General features: G+C 41.3%; 1 protein-coding gene across 1 annotated transcript in view; it reads right to left on the reverse strand.

Annotated features, from left to right (window-relative positions):
• LOC113036309 (von Willebrand factor A domain-containing protein 5A-like) overlaps positions 1 to 17,538 on the reverse strand; it is a 32,832-nt gene that overhangs the window by 333 nt on the left and 14,961 nt on the right. Inside the window, exons 12-21 of the mRNA XM_026192567.1 lie at positions 15,832 to 15,990; positions 15,643 to 15,746; positions 10,436 to 10,656; positions 6,083 to 6,103; positions 5,415 to 5,435; positions 5,071 to 5,112; positions 2,346 to 2,384; positions 1,851 to 1,883; positions 641 to 786; positions 78 to 201 (exon numbers count right to left, since the gene is read on the reverse strand). Coding sequence (XP_026048352.1) covers positions 78 to 201; positions 641 to 786; positions 1,851 to 1,883; positions 2,346 to 2,384; positions 5,071 to 5,112; positions 5,415 to 5,435; positions 6,083 to 6,103; positions 10,436 to 10,656; positions 15,643 to 15,746; positions 15,832 to 15,990 — 910 coding nt within the window. The remainder of the gene's footprint in view (positions 1 to 77; positions 202 to 640; positions 787 to 1,850; positions 1,884 to 2,345; positions 2,385 to 5,070; positions 5,113 to 5,414; positions 5,436 to 6,082; positions 6,104 to 10,435; positions 10,657 to 15,642; positions 15,747 to 15,831; positions 15,991 to 17,538) is intronic.

A 17,538-nucleotide genomic window follows, 5' to 3' on the forward strand; every position in this document is an offset into this window, starting at 1 on the left:
ATGGGGGGGAAGAGAAAGTAGATTGTAGCATAAACAATTTTTTTAAGCATTTTATCTGTTATTATCATTGCTACTACCATTCTGAGCACGGAGCCATGAGGCAGCCTTCATAGCCAGAAGCTCCCACTCGTCCTTTGCATCCATCTTGAAACCATGAAGCCAGATCAGAGCCAAAATGGTGGCCCACACTTCACTGTTGGCCTAATTCAACAAATCAAAGACAATAAAATAAAACAGAGAGGACACACAAAGAAAAATAAAAAAAAATCCTACATGATTTTACTTTCTACAACCAGTAGTATTAGTTATTTCTGGCTGCTTAGTCACAAGGGGTCACCAAGTTGTGTAGCTCTGCATATTTGATTTGGCAGATTATTACACTGGATGCTGTTCCTGATGTAATCCCAAAAGAATTTCTGTCTAGACGTGTGATTACCACCAGTGTTTTAGCTTCTGATATACAGATGTTTATTTTCAAGGCCTACATTTGGTTTGACTTCATTGTCATTTGTTTTTTGTTGTGTTTTTAATTACATCATGTGTTTCTGTTCAAATCATGGAACATGAGCATGAAGCATCTGACTTACAATAACTAACATTATCATTTTGTTTGTTATTATTGAAACTGAAAAAAGTCCACCTTTTCAGGCTTTGACTTTTCCACCTCCTCGTTGGTCTTTCCCAGTGCAGTAGCCAGAGCTGGATCAAGCAGCCAGCAGCCAGACGCCCCCTGCAGGGAGACTAAGTGCAGCAAAGGGTCTCTGGGTGGCTGCTCGGGGGCAGCAGCTGGAAAACCAAAAATGAAATAAAAACTAGACCCGATTATGGTGTTAGATGAGAAGACAGAACTCTATAAACCAGTGCATAAACCACCTTCTTGTAAACTATGCAACAAATAAACATTTATGTATTTGAGATCAACATCACAAATAAAATGTTTTCAACAGTGTGAACTTATTAAATAAAAATAAAAGCTGGCAATAACACGCCATCAATTACCGAGGTTTTAATGAATACCATCTGAAAGTAAGTGAGTTGAAAGCTTGATAAATTATGATGTAAAGTATGCGGTTCACATGCTTAACAGAGAAAATATATGGCCAATGAATTAAATTGTTTTGACCTGATTTATTAGAATACAAGACTAATTATTCAATGGCAGAAAACTGGATCTCATTATCTAAGCAACTGAACTAAACATTGTACAGTCACTTCCACTCGATGTTAAATTCCCTTCATGTCTACCAAGAATATACATGCTTTTTTTTCTTATTTTATTCTAACCCTGCAATTATAACTGATGGGTTCACACACATTAAGAAAATAATAATTTCCAGAGGCACAAACAAACCCTGACATACATGATGTTCCGGACCACCATACCAACTCCTACATGTAACAGCTCACATAATTTCCTCTGTGTCTAACTGTTTGTGTATTCACAGAAATGCCTAAATTACAAGTACAAAACATGGATTCTTACATTTATTAAAATTGGTTTTTCTGTATGTACTCTTTTTATTGCTTGTTTGCTCCTCTAACTGATGCATATATGAAGAAAAATGTGTTCAAAAGGATTGATCCATAAACCTAACCCACACAAGTGTGTACAATGACTTGGGTGTGACTTTTGAAGACTCACACCAGCTTGAATTCACACACAAATACGAAGCAATCTGACCTCACCTAAAACTAATTTCAAAATGCGTACATCTGTACATCAATACGCATTTGCAACCCTTTTGAGACTACGTACTGTCTCTACATACATATGTTACTTATACACATACACACATGGAGGACCACACTATGTGATTACTACCGTATGAATAGAAATGTGTTTTACTTACCCATGTCATGTACAACTCCTCGAAAGATAGACTCTACATCACAAGGTTAAAATCATAAAACAAAAGAGGATGGCATGAGATGAAGACATTACATTTGATTTACTTAAGAAATATCAGGCAATATTTCTTGCTTCTGAGGTGATTAGTGACTTGAAAATTATTACTTACACACACACACACACACACACACACACACACACACACACACACACACACACACACACACACACACACACACACACACACACAAATTAAAAAAATAAAATAAAATACATGACTCAACCTTCACTTTCTCTTTAAAGATACAGCCCATTATAACCAGCAGTAATAATGGTCTTATACATAAAGTACTGCATATTTCACATGTGAAATAAGTTAAAAAAAACAAAACAAAAAAAACAAAACAAAACATGATGGGTTTTTTTCCACATGTACATCTACACACATCTACACATTTACATAGATGTTTAAATGTGTCATTTAGGTTCTATTTACCCTTGGCAGTTCTCTCACACTTTGCCATGGAGTTGGGCACTATAATGTAAAAAAGAAAGAAAGAAAGAATTTAACACACGCACAAAAAAAAAACGTCAGCAAATTCTTATGAAACGTACTAAGGAACACTAAATTACTGACCTGTTGATATACAAATACAAAACAAATAGTATAAAAGTATTTAAGTGTATATCATTGTAACCTTTCTAATTAGAATCTTGATTTCTTGGAACAAATATTTTAAAGTCAATCTCCCTTTTTGCTTTTAGATAATCTGAACATGACTCAGATATTCTGTCCTTTTATTCACATTCATCGGTCTTTATCTTTAAGGAAAGCAAATTACCATGAGAAAATCAGGTTAATATTTCATGTTAACATGTGATGTCTCCACATCATACTAAGTTTTCGTCTTTGGAGAGTCTCACAGCAAGTTAAAACATTACTACAATATTTAAACTGTATTTAAATCTAAATGCTGATAAACATCACCTACATTTAAACATTCAAATTTTGGACACATTGACTAAATGATCTCTTTCATTGTTTTTACTCTTTTGTGCAGTGAAGAAGAAATCACTGCATTGTTGAAGGAGCCAAACATACACATACAGCCTTCTCTGAATCTCACAAAGGGATGGTATCTGTCACAGTTTTAATAGGGCCACATTTTAATAAGTTAGATTTCTAATTATTTACTAATTCAGAAAAATACATTTCACATGGAAGGAATCGCAGCTAGATTATGATGCTTGTATGAAAATGTTGTGAAAGTTAGACATTTCATTTGCTGTTTAGATCAGCAAGTTAAGTTTAGTTAAGCTTCTGAGGTCATTATTGTGACTTGCAGCTTGTCATAAATTGTACTATAAGTACAGTGGTTTGCAAAAGTATTCGCCCCCCTTGAACTTTTGTCAAGGGGGACGAAAATTTTGTCACATTACAGCCACAAACATGAATAAATTTTATTGGAATTCCACGTGAAAGACCAACACAAAGTGGTGTACACGTGAGAAGTGGAACGAAAATCATACATGATTCCAAAAATTTTTTACAAAAAAATAACTGAAAAGTGGGGTGTGCATAATTATTCAGCCCTCTGAGTCAGTACTTTGTAGAACCACCTTTTGCTGCAATTACAGCTGCCAGTCTTTTAGGCTATGTCTCTACCAGCTTTGCACATCTAGAGACTGAAATCCTTGCCCATTCTTCTTTGCAAAACAGCTCCAGCTCAGTCAGATTAGATGGACAGCGTTTGTGAACAGCAGTTTTCAGATCTTGCCACAGATTCTCGATTGGATTTAGACACCAGACAGGTCAGGGATAAAGTTATTGAGAAATTTAAAGCAGGCTTAGGCTACAAAAAGATTTCTCAAGCCTTGAACATCCCAGGGAGCACTGTTCAAGCGATCATTCAGAAATGGAAGGAGTATGGCACAACTGTAGACCTACCAAGACGAGGCCTTCCACCTAAACTCACAGGCTGAACAAGGAGAGCGCTGATCAGAAATGCAGCCAAGAGGCCCATGGTGACTCTGGACGAGCTGCAGAGATCTACAGCTCAGGTGGGGGAATCTGTCCATAGGACAACTATTAGTTGTGCACTGCACAAAGTTGGCCTTTATGGAAGAGAGGCAAGAAGAAAGCCATTGTTAACAGAAAACCACAAGAAGTCCCGTTTGCAGTTTGCCACAAGCCATGTGGGGGACACAGCAAACATGTGGAAGAAGGTGCTCTGGTCAGATGAGACCAAAATGGAACTTTTTGGCCAAAATGCAAAACGCTATGTGTGGCGGAAAACTAACACTGCACATCACTCTGAACACACTATCCCCACTGTCAAATATGGTGGTGGCAGCATCATGCTCTGGGGGGGCTTCTCTTCAGCAGGGACAGGGAAGCTGGTCAGAGTTGATGGGAAGATGGATGGAGCCAAATACAGGGCAGTATTGGAAGAAAACCTCTTGGAGTCTGCAAAAGACTTAAGACTGGGGCGGAGGTTCACCTTCCAGCAGGACAACAACCCTAAACATAAAGCCAGAGCAACAATGGAATGGTTTAAAACAAAACACATCCATGTGTTAGAATGGCCCAGTCAAAGTCCAGATCTAAATCCAATCAAGAATCTGTGGCAAGATCTGAAAACTGCTGTTCACAAACACTGTCCATCAAATCTGACTGAGCTGGAGCTGTTTTGCAAAGAAGAATGGGCAAGGATTTCAGTCTCTAGATGTGCAAAGCTGGTAGAGACATACAGCTGCCAGTCTTTTAGGGTAATTGCAGCCCCCTCAATTGACTCGGGGGGGCTGAATAATTACGCACACCCCACTTTTCAGTTATTTATTTGTAAAAAAAAATAAAAATGTTTGGAATCATGTATGATTTTCATTCCACTTCTCACATGTACACCACTTTGTGTTGGTCTTTCACGTGGAATTCCAATAAAATTGATTCATGTTTGTGGCTGTAATGTGACAAAATGTGGAAAAGTTCAAGAGGGCCGAATACTTTTGCAAGCCACTGTAAAAGCTTGCACATCTTTAATTGCTGACTAAGGAATCAGCCAATTACAACAACTGTCAAAACAAATACTGCAGCAACTGTGTAGTTAATGTTTGACATTTAACATTTCAAATAAGTGCAAAAACAAATATGTTGGTTTCTTTGTTTTTATTCTCAGAAATGTGTATGTGTAGATGTGTGTTGTCACTCAGCTTTTACTTACTAAAAGCGGATGGAGCAGGAAATGGAGCAGCATCCATGCACACTATATTTACAAAAAAAAATAAAAAATAAAAAATTCAGGGTGAATGATTACAACAGTCTGAACAACACCGCTTTAAAAATGTATAAATCGATCTTAAACAGACTGAGGTTATCAGATAAAAGCCTTCACTTTGGGACACAGCCCATTACAAAGGTTATCCAAGCAAATATTGCAGCTGTTTGCATACAGTATTGCACATCTAACATTTCAAAAAGGTTAACAAGTTAGTCCTCTTTTTAAAAAAAAAGAAAAAAAAAAAAACGCACAAATATGTGGTGTATTGTCATTCACTTTTTACTTACACATTGGCCTGGCCATCTTCCCTATTATGTAAACAAACAAATAGGTCCAGACATTTAATTTCATACTTTTTAACATTCACAGGCTGATATACCAATGCAACACAAATAATACAAACAGTGTTCAAAATATATACAATGTCTATCTGTTCAGTCTGGTTATTCTGTTTTCATGTCGTAACGTTCCTGACATGTCTACCAGTAAAGTTTCCTCACCTGCATCATGTTGTCTGATTGATCCCTGCTGTATTTACCTCTTGCTCAACACCTTGGTTTATACAACTTGTTAATTCCAATTTGTTCTCTAGTGTTTAGATTTTTTTTTCCAGTTAATTTTTTTCTCATTTTGTGGTCATTCTGCATCAAGCACTGTGTGCCACAAAAATCACTCAGCCTCACTTCACCAGGTTATAATAATTTAAAAAACAAAAACAAAAAACCTAGAGGATTAGCCAACAATAATAAATAAACTAGTAAAATAATTAAATTCTGATATTACTGCAGTGCCTCACAGGTAGTATTGTAAGTATTAAAGATCTTCACTAATATTCCAAATATAACAAAACATTTCGAATAAGTTAAAACAGAAATATTTTGGCTTGTTTCTATTTATTGTTAGAAATGTATAGATGTGCAGATGTGTGTTACTCTGATATTCAACTTCTACTTACTACATGCCATGGCGAAGACACCTAGGATGTTAAAAAAAAAAAAAAAGTCAAATATTTCATAAGAATTTGTTAAAAAGAACTTTGTTATTTTAGGGAAGCAGAAATATAACACAAACACTACAAACAGTATTTGTGATGTGATGCGATGCAATACAATACTGTGGCATTTCAGAACTTATTACTCTCACTTCCCAAATGTGTCTGCAAGTAAAGCTTAGTCTTATTGGTCGCTGCAGCATTTATAGCACTTGTTTATTATCCTTTAAGAGCCAGATTGAATGCTTTTAATTACCCATGGCTGCTTGAGCACACATTGGCATTGATTTACATACTACAGGGAGTGCAGAATTATTAGGCAAATGAGTATTTTGCCCACATCATCCTCTTCATGCATGTTGTCTTACTCCAAGCTGTATAGGCTCGAAAGCCTACTACCAATTAAGCATATTAGGTGATGTGCATCTCTGTAATGAGAAGGGGTGTGGTCTAATGACATCAACACCCTATATCAGGTGTGCATAATTATTAGGCAACTTCCTTTCCTTTGGCAAAATGGGTCAAAAGAAGGACTTGACAGGCTCAGAAAAGTCAAAAATAGTGAGACATCTTGCAGAGGGATGCAGCAGTCTCAAAATTGCAAAGCTTCTGAAGCGTGATCATCGAACAAGCAAGCGTTTCATTCAAAATAGTCAACAGGGTCGCAAGAAGCGTGTGGAAAAACCAAGGCGCAAAATAACTGCCCATGAACTGAGAAAAGTCAAGCGTGCAGCTGCCAAGATGCCACTTGCCACCAGTTTGGCCATATTTCAAAGCTGCAACATCACTGGAGTGCCCAAAAGCACAAGGTGTGCAATACTCAGAGACATGGTCAAGGTAAGAAAGGCTGAAAGACGACCACCACTGAACAAGACACACAAGCTGAAACGTCAAGACTGGGCCAAGAAATATCTCAAGACTGGTTTTTCTAAGGTTTTATGGACTGATGAAATGAGAGTGAGTCTTGATGGGCCAGATGGATGGGCCCGTGGCTGGATTGGTAAAAGGCAGAAAGCTCCAGTCCGACTCAGACGACAGCAAGGTGGAGGTGGAGTACTGGTTTGGGCTGGTATCATCAAAGATGAGCTTGTGCGGCCTTTTCGGGTTGAGGATGGAGTCAAGCTCAACTCCCAGTCCCACTGCCAGTTTCTGGAAGACACCTTCTTCAAGCAGTGGTACAGGAAGAAGTCTGCATCCTTCAAGAAAAACATGATTTTCATGCAGGACAATGCTCCATCACACGCGTCCAAGTACTCCACAGCGTGGCTGGCAAGAAAGGGTATAAAAGAAGAAAAACTAATGACATGGCCTCCTCGTTCACCTGATCTGAACCCCATTGAGAACCTGTGGTCCATCATCAAATGTGAGATTTACAAGGAGGGAAAACAGTACACCTCTCTGAACAGTGTCTGGGAGGCTGTGGTTGCTGCTGCACGCAATGTTGATGGTGAACAGATCAAAACACTGACAGAATCCATGGATGGCAGGCTTTTGAGTGTCCTTGCAAAGAAAGGTGGCTATATTGGTCGCTGATTTGTTTTTGTTTTGTTTTTGAATGTCAGAAATGTATATTTGTGAATGTGGAGATGTTATATTGGTTTCACTGGTAAAAATAAATAATTGAAATGGGTATATATTTGTTTTTTGTTAAGTTGTCTAATAATTATGCACAGTAATAGTCACCTGCACACACAGATATCCCCCTAAAATAGCTAAAACTAAAAACAAACTAAAAACGACTTCCAAAAACATTCAGCTTTGATATTAATGAGTTTTTTGGGTTCATTGAGAACATGGTTGTTGTTCAATAATAAAATTATTCCTCAAAAATACAACTTGCCTAATAATTCTGCACTCCCTGTAAACAAAATTTTAAAAACTGCTGCAAGATGCGCTGGGAAACAAAGTGCTGAACAGGAAGCTCGGGGGTCAAGTTGCTGATTAGGAGGCATCATGTGTGATCGAACGTTGTGTGGATCTGTGATGATGACTCCCCAGATGTTCTTGGAAATCTTCTGGGCCACAGCGGTGGCAGTCACTACTGTGATGACAGGGCCAGACAGTGGCTCTGAGCCTTCCGTGGTATACGCCAGGCTTTGGTGGACGTGGGCTGCACGCAGACTCTGCTCCACCAAACCCTTGTTTCCCGTTGCACATTGTTGGAGGCGGAGCGGGGTGGAGGTTAGATGTGTGCATGGGGACATCCACAAATATCCCATAGTGCCGCTGCGTATTTAAGTTAAGGGAAACACACATAGAATAAAGGCTGCAGTTAGTTGGCACCTGTCGCATCCCTGACTTTGGGGATGAATTGGCTGAGATTTAATAAACTTTTGGGCCAGTATGTTGGGATGTGATCACGACCAGTTGTAGGTTGTAGTGTCTGCGTGGTGCTACGTGGTGACGCGGGGTTGTCCAACGCTGACTCCTGGGGAGAAGAAGTGGTGGGTCCTTTTCATGAGGCCCCGCCTGAGTGGATCATTCGCCCCACAGAAGATTTTCCACTGGAGCAGTCTCGTGACGACACCCTACGCTCAGCCTTTGACCAAGATAGTAATTGATGGTCACTTGGTGTGCCCTAAAGCCATGTGGCCCTACCCGTACTTTGTATCATTGAACGAGTAAGCCGTGACACTCGCACAGAGGAGGAACACACCCAGTTGTTGGTGCTTAAAAGCCACCGAGATGCTGAAAATAGGGTTAATAGAAAAGTCGCACGGCACATAATGTACGAAATGTCACGGTTTGAGGCCTACCCCATGGCCCAGGATAGACGAGCTTCTGGACGAGTTAGGCACTGCCAAAATTTTGCACAATGCTAGATTTAACCAAGGGCTACTGGCACATTCCCTTGTCTGCAAAAAAAAGCCTTCTCCACTGTGTATGGTTTGTACCAATTCTTCACACTTTTGTTCGGCTTGCCCAAAGCCCCATGGACTGGGTGGGGCGGCCTCACCTAGATGATGTTATCATCCACAGTAACACCTGGGTGCACATGTGCAGCAGGTGGTTGCGGTCCTGAAGACTCTGCAGCAGGCAGGGCTCAGGGCAAACCCTAAGAAATGTGCATTTAGATGGAGGGAAGTACAGCATCTGGGTTAGCACTTGGGGTGTGGGCAGGTGCGTACAGATGGAGAAGACAACTGCCACTGTATCCTCCCCGCGCCCCAAGACCTAAAAGGAGGTGAGGCAGTTCCTGGGCCTGGTGGGGTACCATAACCAGTTCATGCCTAGTTTCAGTCCTTTGACAGATCTCACCTGAAAGGGTGCCGCAGATCTGATCCAGTGGGTGGAGCAATGCCAAGCAGTGTTTGTGCAGGTGAAAAAGGCTCTCTGTGGGGAGCTACTCCTCCACAAACTTTTCCCTCCCTTTCATCCTGCACACGGATGCCTTGAACAGAAGGCTGGGGGACGCTTTGTCCCAGCAGGTAAGAGGGGTTAACCGCCTTGTTCTTTTACATCAGCCAGAAGCAAAATACAGCATGGTGGAGAATGATTGTCTGGTGATCCGGTGAGCGGTCAATTCCCTTCGTTATTACCTCCTGGGACACTCGTTCGCACTCTGCTCAGACCACGTCCCGCTACAGTGCACCTGGGTCACTTGGTGGTACCTGACTTTACAGCCCTTTAGGTTCAAGGTGGTCCATAGGCCACAGATGGTCATGGACAATTTCCTCTCCCGTTTACACAGGGGGAGCCAGATGCGGCCTGGGCCTCAGTCAGACATTGGGATTGTGTGGCAGGGGTGTGGTCTATGGCGCCGCTGCAGTGGAAGGGTGGTGCAGCAGACTCCAGGGCCAGTCCCAGGGAGGCTGAGGTCCAGGTGGAGGGAATTAGGCTCACGAACACTCTCACGTTTTTAGTTATGCTGGGGACCAGCAGAGAGAGGGCCAGCTGCAAGCTTTTGGGAAACATAAGGTGCCGAACAGGAGGATTGGTGGTCAAGTTGCAGAAGAGGAAATATTGTGTGTGTGTGTGTGTGTGTGTGTGTGTGTGTGTGTGTGTGTGTGTGTGTGTGTGTGTGTGTGTGTGTGTGTGTGTGTGTGTGTGACAATTTAACTGTGTTCGAACGCTGTGTGGGTCCGTGGTGTTAACATCCATCTTGGTATCTTGATTCCTTGCATCATTTTTTTGCTACTGAATCTTACTTTTTGCCATAACCAACTTTTCTTTATATTTGTACTGTCTGTGACTCTTATAGTCTGCTTTTCAATATATCATTGTACCCCTTACAATAAATACCCCTTAATTCAAGTCTATCTTCATCTTCAGTCTGTGCCTGACAGAGTTTTATTTTTTCTTTTGAAATAAACTCACGGGGTGTTGGAATATTTCTGCGCACAAGAGGTCCTTGAATCATTTCGCTGTTGTCTTTGTTGACAGCAATGAAGGCAGTGAAAGAACTGCTCACTCCTGATTGGACACTGAGTTGCACCACCTTCTCCTTCACTCCTCCATCTTGCTGTCCTCTGTTCTCTCTCTCATCCATCTCCAGGGAGCGAATCAGAGTCCGAGCACCCAACCTGTGGACTGTTAGCCTGCAGACAAGAAGGCACAAAACCACAATAATTTCCTTTCCATCCATTTCCTTTTCATCACTTTAAAACAACAAAAAGATTTACACACAAGCAGGCTAACAATTTTGATCCACTGCTTTCCCAAAATGAGAACGTTCTTTATTTAAATCAAATACATGTAACCTAGAACAAAAAGTGTTAAACTGAGTGTTAAACTAATTCAGAATAAGATTAATCAGAAAACTACACAACATTTTTATCTTGTTCGGCATCACCACAATTGACATAGTTCCTTGAATGTTCCTTCTTTATCTCATCCTCTACCAGTAGCTGATTTTACTTAGACTTATCTATGTTTTTGGTAATCAATACATCTCTTTTTGTAATTTTATCTCCTTTATAAAAGGACCTCTCCTGCCAAAAATAATGTGCAAGTGCATTTGCTAATAGACAGCTTGGTACTGGATAAAATAGTATATCACCACAAAAGAAAATTTAAACCACGCCCAGTCAGGATAGTCAAACAAATCTCTCAGTCTTCACTTCAGAACAACTTTGTACTCACGTTTACCTTTCAAACAAACAGTACTGTGATGTGACAAAACCAGCCAAAGCTAACAAAAGTATAATTTCTCCTAAAATTGCAGTTTCATGCTCCCAACTTTGCAGGAACAATTTGGGGATAACCCCTCGCTGTTCTAGAATGACTGTGCAACAGTGCACAAAGTGAGGTCCATAAAGACATGATGAGCGAGACTGGTGAGAATTGACCTGCACAGAGTCCTGAACTCAACGTGATCGATGTGTGACCTAACAAATGTCCTTTTGGAAGAATGAACAAAATTGACCAAATCTGTATACCCATATCTGTGTATTCAAAGGAGCTTGCAAAGAAAAGCGTCTGGACTTCTTTAAGTTGCTTGAAGCCGTTTCACCTCTCATCCGAGAAGCTTCTTCAGTTCTAAGGTCAAATGGTGGGGAGTCCCAGATTTAAACCTAGTGGGAGTAACCCCCCACAGAGGGACAAGAGGACCCCCTGATGATCCTCTAATCGCCTGAGCCAAGGTGTGAAACTGGGTGTGGGTCCCAATCAGCCAGAGTTTCGGGTGAGCTCATTGTGAAACCTGGCCCCACCCTATTATGCAAATTCCTGAGGTCAGATGGCCCAGGATGTGAGTGGGCGTTAAGGCGTCTGGGGAGGGAACTCAAAACTGGATTATAGATGGCAGAGAGTTGGTGTCGTAGACCACCGCCTCTGTTCAAAGATGGTCGCTCACAGTGGACATAGATGGCTTCTTTCACTCCTCTTTCAAACCATCTGTCCTCTCTGTCCAAAATGTGAACATTGGCATCCTTGAAAGAGTGTCCTTTATCCTTAAGATGCAGATGGACTGCTGAGTCTTGTCCTGTGGAGGTGGCTCTTCTGTGTTGTGCCATGCGCAACATAGACAAATCTCTATGAGACAAAACTCCAAAACGCAGACTTAAGAATGTGGTGTATGCTGTACAGTGCAGCGAGGAATGCCCAGACCTCTACATTGGAGAGACCAAACAGCCACTTCACAAGCGCAGAAGTGGCTGTTTGAGAAAAAGAAAAAAAAAAAAAAAGAAAAAAAAAAAAGAGGGTTGACAGAGCATTTTTCAAAGAAACATATCTTGAGTAATATTTCAATTTTGAAGTGAAATTTTCACAGCACTCATATGTGCCCACACCATAACATTTTTATGAAAATCGTAGACGGATAGGCAGAAGTCCCGTGTTGATTTTACGGAGTTACCCATGTATACACTGAGCTGGTTGGTTTTACTGGCTGTGCGAAATTTGAAGTTACTTTGGAAACGTTTTTTGTTTTGTTTTTTCGTACTTTGAGAAGTACAAAAAGAATAAATCAGTTTAAGAGATCCCTGAGCTGTGCTTCAGTTGAAACAAAAACTGGACCCATTTCCTAGACTTCAGTGTTGTGGTATTTGTTTTGGATATAGACATAATTAAAATAATTTTAAACAGGAGTTACAGTAAAGAAAGGCTGCAGCTTAGCAAAAAACCCCAGGGTCACTTTGATAGGCAGTATAAATTATTATAATTTGCAATTAGGCAGTTAATTTAATTCAATTTGGATATAAGCTTAAAAATATTAGAGAAAAAAATAATGACCAGATGCTCCCCATGAGCAAGCACTTGGCAATAGGAGGAAGGAAAAGTTCTCTTTAAACAAGAATAAACCTTTGGCAGAACCAGGGTCATGGAGAGACAATCGTCTGTTGAGACTGTTTGGGGGTGAGAAGGAGGCAGACAGAGTCAGTGAGTGTGTGTGTGCACTTGAGAAAGTGTGAGAGAGAGTGAGAGTTGGTACTTTTAGTACTCTCGCTGCAGTGTTTTCGATTAACTGAAGGTTTTTTTGTGGAGCTTTTGCAGTGATGAATAATAATGAATTACAATAGTCCAACCTAAAGCAATAAATGCTCTAATTTTTTCATTAACAAATTTCTCAGCATCACTTTGAGACAGGATGTTTCTCGTTTTAGACATCTTGCACAAATAAATGAAAATAGTGCTAAATATTTGGTTAACATGTCAATTAAAAGATATATCAGATCAAAACTGGCTCCAGGATTCTTCACAGCCTTGCTGTAGTTCAAAGTAAAGCTATTAAATATCTGGTCAGACACAATGTTGTGAAGATTTTTAGGGTCAAAGACAAAGCTATTTCTTTCTTTGGCTCTCGGAGGAGGCGGAAGCACTTTTTCTCTTCTCCCTTATCTTCCCTGCTAGTTCTTATGTCCTTGTCTAGTCTCGTGTCTTTTTTGTATTACTTTCCCTGGAACACTTTCTCACAGTCTGTGTCTAAAACCTAAAAGAGAATTATGGATTTGATCAACTGGTCTCTGAATGCTATTGACACCCTTTAATGAGAAGTCTGGGCTCGGGAGAACCCAAGTGCCCTGGAGGGACTTCCCCTGCCGGATACACAATGGAAAGGTGGCAGAGGATTGTGTGCCTGGCGGGACTGTCGATCGAGGACGCTGAAGATATCTACCTATTCGGAACCATGATAACAGGGTTCTTGCTGATCGGAGCTGGCTTGGCCCTGGCTTATTGGAGAATTAAGAAAGCAGAACCGGCTGTTCACACCCCCACAAGGCTGCCCGCTGGGATTGGAACGACAGGTGCGACTTCTCAAAAAGGGCTCACTGAAGGCAGCAAGGTTAAGAGCTTGGAGGCGCTTACGACTGCAGTGAATGCTCAGAATAACACCTCTGAGCGTATGTATGTTGGATTACATCAGGAAAGAATCAACTCAGAACAACATCTCTGGGCGGAAGCTGGATTACATCAGATTACAGAACCTGCTATGTGAGCACAAGAGTGACAAGACCACAGAATCGACGGCTAATAACATCATGGAGAAACTCGCAGCTGTTAACGGGAGACTGAGAGACCAGTGTCGGAGTGTTAAAAAAAGCTTGACATTCTCATGAGTTGTTTGCAAAAAGAAAAATCACCATCATAATGCGTCTACCCCTTCCGCGCCAGCTGTGGGCTCAAGGCCGGAGCCAAACAAAAACTCCCTGATAACGACTGTGTTGAGTCTGTTCCTTCTCATTCCCTACAAGGCCACCTAGGTTGGCTGGAAGACTCTTTACTTAGCCTGGCGGGGCGAAGGACACTGTCTCAGCTGAACTCTGGACATGCATACATATACTGATACTGATAAGCACTCACTATCACCCTCCCTATCCAACGCCACCTCCAACGCTTACCTCCCCCATGATGTGGACAGCTGGAGGCACAGTCGAAGATTGCAGCGGTCCCAGATCAGATGTACACACTGGAACACTTTCCCATGTTGCTTGTCTGTGTTTATTGTGTTATGGTGTGTTGATACCTGTGCATTCCTGTATTATCCTTTTGTGTTGCACATTTCAATGTTTTTTTCCTCGCTACCTGGCCTGACCTGTCTCCCCAATGTGATGTTTGTATTGTATGTACGGTTAGCAAGGTCTGTCATCTTGGTTGTGGGTTAAAGACCTGCAACTGACAAATAAAGGCTATCTCATAACATCAGTTTAGTCTGAATTTAGAAGCAGGAAATTAGAGTTCACCGAGGTCTTGATGTCTTTAAGACATGACTGTACTTTAACTAATTGATTTGTGTTACAAGGCTTCATGGAGACATTGTTAAGAAACCAAATAGAAATCTAAAGATTTTTAACGAGAATCTGGTAAACATAGACAACAGTGTGTTGAACTTACTGTAAAATGTAGGTGTTATTTTGCTATTTAAGTCCAAAAATGCTTTTAAAAGATAATGAAGCAGTATTGCCAGTGACTATATTTTCAAGATCTATTATGGAATAAAGTTACCACTTACCTTTGTGCTATATTTTCTGTTTATATCACTCACATTGACAGAGGATGGTGACCTTTAGTCCAGACAGACATGCTGTCTTTACTTAACCCCAGTTATCAGGCTGAAGGAGTCGAAACAGCATCTTGCATAGATTCCTTTCTGCTGCTGATGGATTTGCCTCTAAAAGTCAGACAGACTTTGTTTTCTTCTCTAAACAAACACTATGACTGTCACGCTTTACAAAAAGAGGCACTGAGGGCACAAATTAGTTGCTGTTGGAGAGGTACCTGTGTGGGTCAAGCTGTGTGCTCTTCATGTACTTTACAGTAAAAATGGCAGATTGTTGCACAGTAGTTTTTTCACTTGAGGTCAAGAAATGGCTTCTTGATTTCCCAGAAACTGCAGACTGAGATTCCTCTGTCATGTCTAAATGTTTGTGATCAGTAATCATATACTATTAGATATTATGATACCCCTAATCCAAGAAAATAAGATTAGAAAAAGTGAAACATGTTTAAAACTAGACAAACACCATTAGGTCTGTGTATTATTAACTGTTTTCTAGTAAGTAGAGTTATGTTTCTGAAAATATTGTTTTAAATTCAACACTCGCATTTCAAAACAGAAGTGTGCCGTTTGTGTTAAACTGTTTTACCCAGTGTCCTCTGCAGGGCTGAGACTGAAGTGCAGCTGGTTCTCAGAGGGATGACCTGCCAGGCTGTACTTCACCGTCACACAGCCCTCTGCTGCCTCTGAGCTCTGACACAGAATCACAGGGTTAGAAGTCACGTTAATTACTGTCATCAAATACCTAAACAACAACATGAGAAGGTGCTGCTCTTACCTGTCCACTGAGCTGGGCATAAATCAGTGACCTCTGACCCTGGAAAAGTGCTGTGATTGGTGGAGAGAGGACAGTGACAGACACTTCCTTTGGTAAATCCCATGTGACTGAGATGTCGACCACAGCCGGCTGCAGAGCAAATCGCAGCGACTGCATCACCTGAAAAATAAAGAAAAACTCTCCAAATTTGCTGCTTCAATGTTTAACTTGACATGCTTGACTGCTCTTGCTCTTGACGAAGGCGGTCGCACTTTTCTCCTTTACTCCTCTCCCTTAGCTTCCCTGCTTAGCCTCTTATGTCCTTGTCTAGTGTCGTGTTTTTTGTGTTACTTTTCCCTGGAACATTCTCTCACAGTCTGTTCTCTAAAACCTAAAAGAGGAATTATGAATTGGATCAACTGGTCCCGAAATGCAATTCACACCCCTTTCTCAATGAGAAGTCTGGGCTTGGGTGAGCCTGAGTGCTGAAGATATCTACCTATTCGGAACCATGGTAACAGGGTTCTGGCTGATCGGAGCTGGCTTGGCCCTGACTTATCGAAGAATTAAGAAAGCAGAACCGGCTGTTCAAACCCCCGCAAGGCTGCCTGCTGGGAGAGGCGTGAGTTTCTCAAAATGGGCTCATTGAGTCAGCACGGATAAGATCTTGGAGAGGCTACGGCTGCTGTGAATACTCAGAATAAGATCTCTGACTGCAGACTGGATACATCTCGGAAGGGCTAGCTCGGAATAACATCTCTGGGCGGAAATTGGATGACATCTCGGGGAGGCACACTGCCGTGAGTTCTCAGAAATCGGCTCCTTGAGCACAAGAAATGACAACATCACAGAACGCAAGTATGGCGAAGCTCGCGGCTCTCCAACAAGAGATTGAGAGACCAGTGTTGGACTGTAGAACTGCTTTGAAATTCATATGAGCTGTTGGCACTAAAGTAAAAAGCACCATCACTTCATGCGGATAGCCCCTTTGGCACTAGCTGCGGTCTCAAGGCTGGAGCTGAACAACAACACCCTGATAACAACTGTGTTTAGTCTGTTCCTTCCCATTCCATGCAAGGCCACCTGGGTTGGCTGGAAGCTGTTTACTTAGCCTAGCAGGGCGAAGGACACCGTCTCAGCTGAACTATGGACACGCACACACATACATATACACTGATATGCACAAACTCATCCCCCCCTCCCTTTCCAAACGCCTTCGACGCTTATTCCCTTCTGATGCTGCACCCTTTACCCACCCCTGTTGCTTGTCATGTGTTTCTTTGGTGTATTAAGAGTTTTTTCATGTGCTATGTGCAGTGGTGTTTTTTTCTGTTCTCAAACTGATCTCCTTGTTGGAGCTCAGTCTGGGGGAGTTATTTTTCTCCTTATCTTTCCTCATGTGGTGCATTTTCCATTGTTATACCTCTCTGACCTGTCTTCCCCATGTGATGGTTTGTGTAATGTATGTATGGTCGGAGGGTAAGATGGCGCCGCCATTGCATGCAATAGGTCGGCAGCCTTATGAAATTTCCCCTTGTGGGACTAAAGGTATATCAAATCAATTCAATTACTTTTATTCTATATGTATAGCACTTCAGTTTTTGATTAACAACCACATATTAAATATTAGTATGCATGTCTGAACATACACATAAATAGACACATAATCAACCTTACAGTCAAACATTTATTCCAACATACAAACTATGGCCCAAAATAGAGAGGAAA

The sequence above is a fragment of the Astatotilapia calliptera genome, chromosome 14, assembly GCF_900246225.1.
Source record: "Astatotilapia calliptera chromosome 14, fAstCal1.2, whole genome shotgun sequence".
Lineage (NCBI taxonomy): Eukaryota > Metazoa > Chordata > Actinopteri > Cichliformes > Cichlidae > Astatotilapia > Astatotilapia calliptera.